General features: G+C 40.8%; 1 protein-coding gene across 1 annotated transcript in view; it reads right to left on the bottom strand.

The window, feature by feature from the left end:
* Positions 1-141: 141 nt before the first annotated feature.
* Positions 142-12,586, bottom strand: part of SLC9A7 (solute carrier family 9 member A7) — a 56,411-nt gene continuing 43,966 nt past the window's right edge. The window contains exons 14-17 of the mRNA XM_015851188.2: positions 11,983-12,046; positions 9,582-9,664; positions 6,637-6,742; positions 142-2,090 (exon numbers count right to left, since the gene is read on the bottom strand). Coding sequence (XP_015706674.1) covers positions 1,842-2,090; positions 6,637-6,742; positions 9,582-9,664; positions 11,983-12,046 — 502 coding nt within the window. The 3' untranslated portion in view covers positions 142-1,841. The remainder of the gene's footprint in view (positions 2,091-6,636; positions 6,743-9,581; positions 9,665-11,982; positions 12,047-12,586) is intronic.

The following is a 12,586-nucleotide window of genomic DNA, read 5'->3' as shown; positions in this document are numbered from 1 at the left end:
TTGTCTTTCTTGAAATCAGAGAACTCAAAGATCTGTTCTGCTCAGAGATCTTTATCAGGGTTTGTTACCCTTCACCCTTTAAGAACAGAACTGAATTTTCCCACTCCAAAAATAAAAAGTTTCTTGTTTTCCTGTTTCCTCTTTTTTTTTTTTTTAATGCCAGGCAGTCATTAAAGATCAATGCCCTGTAAAAACGTACATTGGAGGGAGACATACAGGAGGTAGATCACTCATTAGCAAACAGCTGAAAGAAGGCAGACTTGACCATAGGACTGCAGCGTTTCTCTGCAGCAGCATGTTGCCATCAGTAGCCCAGCATTAAGTTCAGTAGTTAAGGAGAAACAGAGTGGGTATTTACTCACACACAATTTTATGAGGAATAACCGAAATGGCAGCAAGAAAGAAACCACACTTTAGAGACAAACTGATATTACATCACATGAGTGGGCCACAGAGTCGCTGTAAAAAAATAAACCTTCTGAGACATGAGAACGACACAACATTTTAGCATGCTTTGAGTAGCTGAACTGCTCTTCAAGGCGCAACAGTTTTCAGCTATCAGCAAAGACAGTGATATCGCCTCACCTGGAAAGTAAGAAGCATTTAGCATCACGTTAAAGCTAGCCTACGTTTGAGTGGGCTAAGTACTAGGCAAAGATTTTCCCTTTTCACACTGAAGATGATACGACAGTTTGTCACTTCTGCAGCTTATAAGTTATTGTGCAATGCCCCACTGAAGTTTCACATCTACTCTGCAAAAGAGAATAGCGGTAAACACCTCTCTTTTAGGATAGACACAAATGGTAAAGCAAGTATATTTGTCTGTCCTTTTAATTAAATGTTTGCTGTTGACCACACACAAGAACTGTAAGCAGACTCCATGGACTCTTCTGAGAAATATGAAAACTCTGTGAAGGTTCAGTACTGCTTTTTTCCTTTTTCTTTTTCTTTTTTTTCCTTTCCCCCTCTTTTTTCTCCTCTCCTCTTATCAGCTGTTTTCCCCAGCCCAGGACATAATTCCATCTATCTTCACCTGATTTTTAGCAATCTTAAGGGAGAGAAAGTTTTACCTCCTGACTTCTATGTGAGAACCTGGCTCCAGGCTTGGGTCAGGTCAGCCATGTCTCAGACCACAAGAAGTTGGGTGTCATTCTTTTGAGGCAAGAGGAGTTCAGCTAACACATAGCAGTGAAGGTGTCCAAAGCTAAAGGGACAAACAGCTCTCAGTGTCTTCCTATTCAAACACATGGCCAGTAACAAAATCTTATTTTCCCTTTTTTTTTTTCCCCTGAAATTCATTAAGTACAGATTGTAGTAACAGACTTGCCAGTGTTGCATTCATGCATCTGTAGTCCTAAGGCATACTGTCCCATTTTACCTCTGGATTTCTCTGCCTCTCTAGAGAAGTAAATGGATCTCTCCACATTCAGATACATACACATTCCTCTTGATTGCCGTGATCATCACATTTATATTTCTTCTTCCACATTCACAAGCTAAGCCAAGACAAGCTCAGTTCTACGGCAATGTTGTCACACGCCTCTTCTCACAGAGAGCTGCTGCAGCTGAACAAGACAATTGCAGCATGCTAGTTATGCTTAGATTCAATGTGTGGTGTAAAAGAAGAGAATGACCAGTTCCTGTTTGTCTGCTTTCAGACTTCTAGAAAATCCCCACTGTCAGCATCTTGAGTAAAAAACAGGCGACGTCTTCAGGCCTTAGTAAAACCACTTAAACACATTCACTTGCTTAAACAAACACCCCCACCTCAAGTGGCACAGTGGGCAGCAGTCTTCCTTGATCCATCCGCAGAGCAAGAGTTGTTTTTACTGAGTCAGTAATCATGCATTGTCTTCCAAAGGAAATACTAGCCGGGTACCCCTGCTTGCAACTTCATGCTCTGCTGCTCCTAAGTCGCGTTCCAGTGCTTCCTCTGAACTACTCTTTGTTCTCCTGCCATCAAGGCTGGTGGTGGCTGTATGGGGGCCAGAAGAACCGTTCGCAGTTATTGTTGTGTCGCCGTATGTCACAGTGAGGTCACTGTCATTGAGAATAAAATCAGAATCCTCTTCTCTAAGCTGTTCTTGGTTCTGAAAAAAAAAAAAAAGAAAAGCCTTTACACAGTGCACAGCATTAAGTCTTTGCCAGAAAGGTAACTGAACAGATAAGTTTACCAACATGTCAATACAGCAGCAGCAGCAGAAGGTAAAAATTCCACTGTAAGAAATGTTCAAAACAACCTTGAACTCAGTGCTTGCAAAACAGCTTGCTGTTCTCTGAATAACTACAGCTCTTGTGGGCAGACAAGGGGGAGCTGAACCCAAGAACTACATCTTCAGATAAATCTCTGGTGATTTTGTAGCACTGGAAGAGTACAAGTAGTACAGGAAAGAGAAGCTGTCTACCCCATTTTTTATATGACAATTTAGAAGGCCGTTCAGGAAAAAGAAAGACTAAGACTGAGTGCAATTAAGCCTTTCAGCTAAGAAGTCTGAGTTGCATCTTTCACTACCTTGGTAAGTTCAGAAGCAAAAGACACATGCAAACTAGTAAAAATTCACTAAATCCAAATTCTTAACATTCAAGATTTCCTTGGCAGATTATTGTTTAGTTCATAAATTAAGCTAACTAACTGCTTACTCTGTTTACCTAGTACTAAATGGAGAATTAGTTAGCCTGGTTCTTAGGAACACTCTCAATCCATGAAATTAAGACAGACTTCTGTAAGAAAATGCCCCCTTAATAATTTTAACTAGTTCTGAAATGTTTTCTTTTCAAAATCATTCAAAATAGTGGCTCATGAAACCCTATGCATTTATTTTGGTAGATATGGAATCAAATAGATTGTTGAGGACTAGAAGCTGGTGGAGTTGGTAGCAACAGGATGAAAGGAAAAGGCTTTAAACTGGAACAGGGTGGATTTAGACAAGATAGCAGGAAGAAATTCTTTACTGTGAAGGTGGTGAGACACTGGAACAGGGCTAAAAGAGGTGTCACTTGCTTACAAAAAACACTGCAGTTCTGTGTCAGGTGCAAGACAAGCCCTACACACACTGAATGTGACTTCTCAGAACCATAATGTCATCCACATTTATCTCTTATTACCAAAAGTTCTTGTGATAAAAAGTGCTGCTCTCCAAGAGTAAATGCAGTTCAAGATTCCTCCTTTCTTTGACTGCAAAAAAATCACTGAACTATTGCCTGCATCTTCAAAAGAAGGTCAGAATTGAAAGGTTCTGATACTGTGCACAGAAACAGCTTTTACAAGCTTTCTATTGAAAAAAAAGAAAAATTCTTGGAAACAAGACTAAGGCAATTAGGAAAGGCACAGGAAAATGAGCTATTTAAGAACATCTGACATCCTTATATGTACACCATCTTGGAAGAAGAGACGTACAAAATAAGACAAAAAGCAGAAACACTGAGAAGAACAAAAAGTGCGCAGTTCTTAACGCAGTCTTCAGGCACTAAACCAAAGATGCTGCAAAGCTGTTATCACATGTTGCCTATCACAGTGTTTGCCCTTGGAGAAGCACTAAGGAAGGACAAGCATTCCAAAAGCTCCCACAGCATCTCCCAGCTCCACAACGCCATTTAACAGCAAGTTAATGGCAGCAAGGACACAGCGGATCCAAACACACTATGCTTGAGCTTTCCCAAAAGGCTGGGCAGCTTTTGGGAGCACAATACTGAGTGGAGAGGGGCCCCAAGCCTTATACTACATGGGAATTCCTGACTCAGTCCTTTCTGATTTGTCCCAGTCTGTACTTACATGTTCATAAACAGGATCTGTTCCAAAGAAAACAGAGTGTTCTCACAGTATGGTGAACAAAAATTGCCTTGTGCTAGTTGAGATGCTCTTGCTTTTATTTCACTTCTGAACAACACTGCAAACAACAAGCAGTTCATCTCATACACTTTCCCACAGAACACACATGACCAAACCCATGCGGTACATGGATTTGATGTTATGTTTTTGCAAGTGCGTGTATAAATCTACCGTGCTTCACACAGCCTGAACAATTATTTCTTGAAAGACAGGAAATGTATCCAAGTAGATCCCTAGAGACTTGAAACTCTTCCAAGAATAACCCTAAACTGGCCTCTATAATCCCCTACAATTCTGCAGGAGTAGCTTCAATTCACTCAAGCAGTATAGGTCTGAATCTCACTATTTAAACTCACAAACTATCATGGCCAAGTACCTAACCCCAAAACCCTGTAGAAAACTGAAGTTTGTTTTGATTTTACACACCATTACTCACTCACCATGAGGAACTTCACAGCACTCTGTCCAATTCATTATGACATTTGGTGGAGATGTCACATACCCAACAACACGTACCAGAGATGCTCTAACTGCTAAAGCTTACTACAAAGCCACTCTTTGTTGCTGATAGGCAGCATTTTGACCTCTTGTGCTGGATACAGCACAGGCATCACAGGTGGCAAAGCTTACATCAGAAATTACTTTGGAGCCACAGGATAAGTACATACCTCTCATTATATGCATGCAAAATATATTACAGCTTAAATCTAATGCTTAGTTTCTCTAGTTCTTAGCTGAGTTCAAACCCATCAACGAAGCTAAACAATTCTTGCTGTAAAGCTAAACCCATTAAGAAAGGGAGGGGCAGAATAACTGAACAGTTTCTGCACTGTTGTTGAGAATTACTCCTCCTAAGACTTGGCACAATGCTAATGGAGTTTCTTTATTGGATTTGCATGTTTAGAAAACTACATCCAATTCTCCAGTACTTTCATACCAAGCATCCCACTGTGCATGATGCAAGAGCTAAACACTCTAGAAAAATGGGTGGGAGCATGTATAGGACAAAGTACACCCACCCCTCAAGCCCAAATCCCCAGGAGTGCTTCATCAGGAAGAACAAGTGATAGCACAGATACTTCATCCAAACAGAATAAGTGGTGGGTAGGAAAGGGAAGTAAAAAGCAATGGCGGAGCTAGGAAGTCTTGAAAGGAAACTATAAATTACACCTCAAACTGATAACCCTAATCTTGAGGCAGCAGTGCACCAAAATACAAACAGTAACAAAAGGACACTGCAGAAGTTCTGCATTATGAGTGTTAAAAATAGTAAGCAGACTTGTAAGCATTTTTAACACAAAGGGTGAGTTAAGCAGTGATGAAATTAACACTTCATCTCAGGTGGTGAGGTGTGACACAGAACTAATCCAATTAAATACATTTCCACACACAGAACCACAGTACTATAGGGATTGCAAGAGACCTCTGGGGATCATCAAGTCCAACCCAAAGCTAAGGCAGTTCCCTAAAGCAGAGCGCACAGGTAGTTATCCACCTGGGTCTTGAATATCTGCAGAGAAGGAGACTCCACAGCCTCTCTGGGCAGCCTGTTCCAGTGTTCCATCACCCTCACAGTAAAGACTTTCTTCCTTGTGTTTATACAGAATGCCCTGTGTTCCAGTTTCTGCCCATTGGCCCTTGTTCTACTTTTGCTCACAATACATTAAACGTTAGAAAAGTAAATCACAAATACGGTAACAACTAAGAATGAGAGGTACTGAGGAAAAAACTAATAGGCCAAACTTTAAGATAAAATGAAAGCCAAAGCCTACATGCTCATTCAGGTTACTTATCCAGCAGTTGAGGATCTAATCTTGTAAGATCATACACAGATAGCCACGTGGGCAACACACAAGCAGATTAATTGCTCTAATGGATGCCATCCAGCCTAGATCTGTTCTAAGACCTCCAGCTGCATTGCAAAGTGGGAACAAAGCCCATTTCTTGCCTTGCTAATCGCTCTCAATAAGCATTGGAAGTTTGAAATTTTACTGTCAGATAAAAGAAAGATTTTAAAACAGAAAGAAATGAGGAGGAATACTTCAAAGTTGCATGTGGGATCTGGAACTTTCTAGGAAAAAAATAATAGAATTCTGGCCCAAATAATAGAAATGTGGCTATGCTACTTGAACATAGCAATGATGTTATTATTCTGGAGAACATGCAAATCTGAGCAATGACCCAGTGCTAATACTGTATTTACAAATCAGTTCATAAAAAGTTGTAAGACTTTAGAAGCATTTCACAGATAGGAAGGGCATGCATCAGGATCTTGCAAGAGTAACAGGAGAAAGAAGCATTAATTATTGCAAGGAATGGCCACGCAGGTAGTATGTTGACCTGCTAGACTGAGATAAAGTAACTGATAAACAGTTTCTGAAATGTCATCTTAAATTGCACAGTGGGAACAATGAAGGGATGTCCTACCAGATTTCCTTCTGGCATGGATAAATATGTCAGTGTCTTTTCTCAAGGAGACCTCAATACAGTCTTAGCAATAGCAGGAAAGGAACCTTGTTCAAAAGTGTCAAGAAGGGACAAAACACATTGAAGTTATTTGTGAACAACTAGTTTACTAATTAGATGTATAATTTTTCAATTTCCTTACATATCATCAAATGGTCTGATTTCTACTAACAAAAGTTACTGCTTCAGGTTGACTCTCTGTACTCCTTTCCGCCTAGGACACAGCAGCAGTTACTTACAATAAATGTATCTTACTACCTTTGCGCAAGTAAATAAATAAGCTGCTGAAGTCAAATACAGAAAGAAAATAAACCACAAAGGCGTTGAATTATTTTACTTACATCATAAACCTGGGGACTTGTCAGGCAGCGGGCTATGAGGCCACACCAGCTGGGCAGAGTTGTGGTCAACGGAGGGCCACTGTGAGTGAGAATTGGCTTTAAATAACTTAGAACTGTTAAGGAAAACAGAACAGTGCTTGAAAACCACTACTGAAAACAAAAAGGCAGTTTATACATAAATATGGTTCTGCTTTTCATCTACATGTTGCTCAATAATTGTATATAACATCCACTAAACTAACAAATGAGAAGCATCTCCCTCCCCATCCCCATGTACTCTTCATCCTTCTAAGGGTGGTCTCTTTACCCACGTGCTTTCTGCAAAGAGAACTAATTTGTGGAAGTTTCATATAGTTGCAACATTTCCAGCTTCTAGGCTTTAGTCAAATGGGGCAGGCAGGTGCATGTGCTTTAATGCTAGTGTGTTGCTGCTCTACAGGTGGAAGCAGTTTCATGAATAGAGGCTGGAGATAGCAAGGTGTTATACCTGCAGGACTCAATGCATGCAAGTAACAAAATGCTATGCACCCAACATCCTCGAAACAATACAGTCACCTCATTTATCTACTGCTGGCTGGGCAGTGAGCCGCAGAGGTGTGACCATAGATCACCACAGTCTGGACAAAGCCTAAGGAGACCTAAAGCTAAGAGCTCCTAAAGAAATTATTAATCTTACCTTTCAGAATTCAAGCATGATTTAGAACGGCTCATTTCATGCATGAAGAGATTATTGGGTATCAGAACACCCAAAAGATTACAGCACTTACTCTGGTAAGGCTCAAAAACATCACTGCTATGCATGCATACAGCACAAGCCCTCAAAAAGGCAGAGGGAAAACTGTATGGCCATAATCATATAACATAGCTTGGAATGAAAGCTTTGCCCAGGCAATGCTGCCAAGATGACAATGGGCAATGGGGAAGACCCTAGGTAAATCCATGTTTGTTCATTCTGTTACTTCAGACTGATGATATCCCTGAATAATAACAATTAAAACAAAGTGTCCCTGCTACAGAGCATAATACTGATCTTGCGTGGTACAAGAACAGAGATGGGGAGAACACAAAGACATACAGGACCACAATTCTTGTTTTCCTCCGGACATCAGTTCGGCTATATTAAGTATAAACACATTGCAGGTATTCTAACTACTTCAAGCTACTTAAAGGCAATTTGTAAATTAGTACTATTTCCCTCATTCTAACTCAACAGAGGAGGGTGTTTAGGAAGAAAAAAAAAGAGGAGGAAAAGAAAGACTGTTTAAGCAGAGGTATTTCTCCTCTGCAGCAGAGCCTGGCACGGTGCAGTTACTGGAGCACATAATGGTATGATTATGCCACAGCAGAGTCAGGCTTCCTCCTTCCCTCCCCAGCAGCAGTGTGTCTACACCCAGCCCTGGAAATAAGAACTCTCCCCCAGCCCTTATGCAACCTACTGGCCTGTGTGTTTCCCCATGGCAGACAGACCAGCAGTAAGTCTATCACAAAAAAGCAAACCCACTAAAAGACACCTGGTATTTCTTCAGAGTTGCTGTTTCTTTCACATTGAACTGTTGTGGCTGAACCCGGAGCACAGCCCACAACACTGAATGAACTCCACATTCCAGAGCAATGAAGATCTCAGTTACTCATCGGCACAGTGCCCTACAGGCAACAGCCAGCATTAGCACACTGCCAAATGCATCTTATTCGTATCTTTTCCAAGTTAAATTCTCCTGTAAAGAGCAAATCTTGAGACAATTGGCCTTTTTACTCCCAAACCATGTGAATGCATCAGCAGAAAAAATATATTTTGACTTTTAGATGTAGGTAAAGTTAACAACTCTACAGACCATCCATCCCATTATGTGTAACTTAAATGCAGATGTTGATCAGAATGCTTCCTTGCAACAAAAGCAGCAGAATTTTACTGAAGACACAACTCTGTGTCTGGATGTCAGTTTTATCAACCCAAACTTCCCTAATGATTGCTGGTTGCCACCTAGAAAGCAAGTGCATTATCAGCATCCATTAAAAAAAGTTGGTGTGAAACACCTAATTAAGCCATAATTTTCACTTATCTCTCCCCACTTGCTGCGGCTGTTGAAGGGAAGTCAGTATTGCCAACTACTCCTGTTATTCATAAGGCACATCCCTTTGTACAGGAGAGGTCTTGGGGGGGGGAAGGAGAGCTCTGCTTCCTTCAGGGCAGGGGGAATGGCAGTCAGCCACAGCCAGGTCCTTCCTGCTCTTAGCACACAAATTGTGAATGAAAGCAGTTGTGGAGGGACACCTGTATGATAAACTCATTAAGAACACACTAAGTAGTTAAAAAAAAGATAAAATAAAATCCAAACCAAAAAACACAAGCATGAAGAACAGGACAGCTGCATGAAAACTGCTGTGAAGTTTAAACAAGGCACAATGACAGCTTCAGAGAGGTAGTACAGTACAATACAGACACAAAAGGACACTCATAGGAAGCTCTGGATATACTGAAGGAAATAAGCTGGACCACACGTATATTTATAGTGCCAGAACTTCTCATATCAGGGCTCACATCACAAAAGCAGGTGGCCCTTCACCACAGTGAATTGTGTGTAAAACATGCACAATGCGCTAGGAAACTAGTTTGTGCTCTGAACTTCAGCAGATTAACAGAACACATCAGAGGATCTGAAATACTTAATTGACAGTTTTACTGCTAATGTAGGACTTCAATTCCACAGAACTGACTTTTTTTTGCCATCTGTCAAGCTTGACATACCATGCGCTAAATGGAAAGGTCCATTTTCCAAGTCAGCAAGTTGAAGTTTTAGTCTTGTGACTTGAACCTGTCAAATACTTGATCTTTTTCATGCCTGACTCTATGAAGTGCCTGAGGCTACACATGGGTACTTGGCAAGGAAAACAAAACATCTGAATACTTAATGTCCTGAAGAAATGCTGTGTTTTCAGAAGGATACTTATGGTCGAAGCTATACCACAGCCTGAAGAGCCATGCACTTTCCTGCTTTGTTCTGTTCCTTCTTTCAGAATCTGGACCATCCTAGAAATAAGATAAAAGCACACTCATTATTTCAGGCAGAAAAGCAATTTGTTGGTGATTCTATGATAAATCATACACCCCAGTCAAAACTGAGAAATAAGCCTGTGTGCTATCCTGCTCCCACTTGCCAAATAAATGAACTAGGACAGTGCAAGTCCGTTCATTACTCAGTTGGCCTCCTTAACTCAAGGAGTATGTCACGTTCTTTCCCTTAAGCCTACTGCTTCCTTGGAAGAATAAGAGAATTTAGCACGCCTGATAAACTTCTGCAGAACCAATGGAATGCATCCCACTTAAAAGAATTGTGCTTAACAGGGAATATAAAATAAAATCACAACTGAGGAAGGTTTATAGCGCAAACTTCCTAAGCGCTCCATCACACCAGCTCCCAGAAGTGCTAAGTATTAAAGTACAGTCCCGTCACTGGCTGTGCAGCAAGTCCTCACACCAGCTGGGCTGCAGCTGCATTTGTTTTTATTTTTGTTACTTTTCTTTTTTTCTCTTTGGCCAGAGGCCAAAGTCAAGCCCAGGGAAACTGATAATGTGAGAACGCCTTGCATGAATCATCTTCCAAACTGCTGGAAAAGAACAGGATGGAGTCACCCTGCAGACTTCTCATCTGAAAGTAAAGCAAAACAAAACCCTACAACACCCTATGATTCATTCACCAAGAGTTAAACCTTCATTGGAACTCACTGCTTCCCCAACCCAAACAATCTATTTTCTTCAGCTGTGACTTGCTGCCAATTCTGGTCTTGCAAAAGCCAGAGGAATCCAAAGGGAACTGACTAATGGACTCCATTAGGAATGCAATGCACAGCTAAAGAGGGAAACAAATGGGTAAGTGCTTTATGTTTACATGGGAAAAAAGCAAGCAAGTTATTTCCACACAGACACTGAATGAGAACAGAATACCCATGTTCCGGCTGTAGCTGTTTCCTGTTAAAGCAATTCCACTGATACTGACAAGCAGAGTCTGAAAGCCACCTTACCACAATACCACTTCCTAACCTTGGTTTTACGCCATAACTGTGGCCTTCATTGTAAGTGGCATTTTGAGGCCCAGCCTTCTGGTCACTTCCAGGCATAAAATAGAATATACTTGCAATCTACAGGAATCTACCATGTGTTGCATGCAATCTTCCACAAAGAACACAGAGATACCTAATTCAGTTTATGTAATGAAAGAGATGCTTACTGAACAGACAAATATCTGCATAATCTGTGACATGAAGGTAAAACAAATGCAAAACCCCACACAGAGTTGGAGATTGCCAATAAGAAAGTTGATCCCAAAAGCAGCAAGTATCTCACGCACGTATCATTAGCCAGTCCAAACACTAGCATCATACAATTTGAGGTTTACAAAGCAAAGTTTGCATGCTTGCACCCTATGCATCCTCTGGGTCCAGTCATCCACATTTCCTGCCATTCAACTTCATTTTCCTCTTGCTGACTCCTACATAAGCAACCAGTTGTGCTACAGAACAATTAGTGTCACTGTAGTGGTATACTGTTTGGGAGAGTGTCAACTAAGATCTGGACAGAAGAACATGTGATGGAGAATTCCTTGTACAGAGGAAGCTCCCAGTTAAACCTCAGGAATTGTTTTCTTTTCAGATCATACACTCCTGTGAACTCAGTTGATTTACAAACAAGTTAAACAGAACAACATCCTTCCAGTAGTCTTGTTTACACATGATGTATTGTAGGTGAAAAAAGCAAGTCTTTGGTTGTTACTGATGCATAGAATGCTGCACTAGAGATTCACTGAAAGTCTGCTGAAGACAAGTGACATCTTTTCAATGCTCCTTTTGCCTTAAGGATGGTAGGCAGTAGAGGCAGGATCCAACCAGGTTCTGGTATATTAAGCAGAAGCTGAAGTCTGATTAAGAATCTTTGATTCTATGCAAAAGTCCAAGGGCTAAAATCTGTTATCAACTACAGGACAGAAGCAAGAGGATTATCTGTGTCAGTTTAAGGGTAGACTGTTTATGCAGCACAATGTTAAAAGCATGCATTTGGCTGGAGGAGGAGGAAAACACTTTGTTATAAACGGAGTGTTTTAGTATATCTGGGGAGAGTTTTGAGACCTTATACCTACAGACAAAAATTTGAAATGCAGGGAGACACCACAGTGTTACCCCTAACAACACAACTGTTTTGGTGGGCATTAATTGGATGTTATAAAGTAACGTGCATCACTGATTTGCCAGCTAGGAGATAAAGGTGTCATTCATGCACGTAGCTTCTGTAGTTCTTTATCTCTGTTATACAATAAGGATCAGCCTAATAGAGAAGTTATATTAATTACTTACTCCTTGTAAGACTTGAAAGTTGTCATTAGTAGGCGGAGGGTCCTGATCTGGGTCAACCCCAACCCTACAGAAACATTAGGAAAACAAAGCAAGTGGTGTTATTGAGGATTGAAAATGCTGTAAGTTTGGCAGAATGCATTTTAAAAGCACCTTAAGCATCCAGCAAAGCTGCATTCAGAGAGATGATGAGAATAGATTGAAGAAGAGCTGTCCATTATTCCCGTGCAGTTAAACAGCTACAAACAAGATGCTTCTTCACACAAGCAGTAACTACCTGTAGATAACAGCTTTAACTCTACCTCAGCACCAGCTTTAATTACCTACCTTTGTTGCCAGTTCTTCCAGGATACTTGCAAATACTACTTAGGCCATTGCTAAGCAGTAAAGACAGGATAAGAAGGGTTTTCTGCAGACAAAACTAGTTACCTCACCCAATATCAGGAAACAGGCTCAGTATGGCAACATGTGAGACTGACCATTCCTTCATAAAAACAGAAAATAATATTACAGATCTGTGGCTTTTCTAGTTCCAACTGCACATCAGAGAGGTCTAATGCACTACAAAGAACCACCAGACTGGAGTTAGCCATGCGGCTGGCACTGC

This window comes from Coturnix japonica, chromosome 1 (assembly GCF_001577835.2).
Source record: "Coturnix japonica isolate 7356 chromosome 1, Coturnix japonica 2.1, whole genome shotgun sequence".
Classification (NCBI taxonomy): Eukaryota; Metazoa; Chordata; class Aves; order Galliformes; family Phasianidae; genus Coturnix; species Coturnix japonica.
Note: the sequence above shows the minus strand (reverse complement) of the source record. Positions and strands in the feature narration are given on the sequence as shown.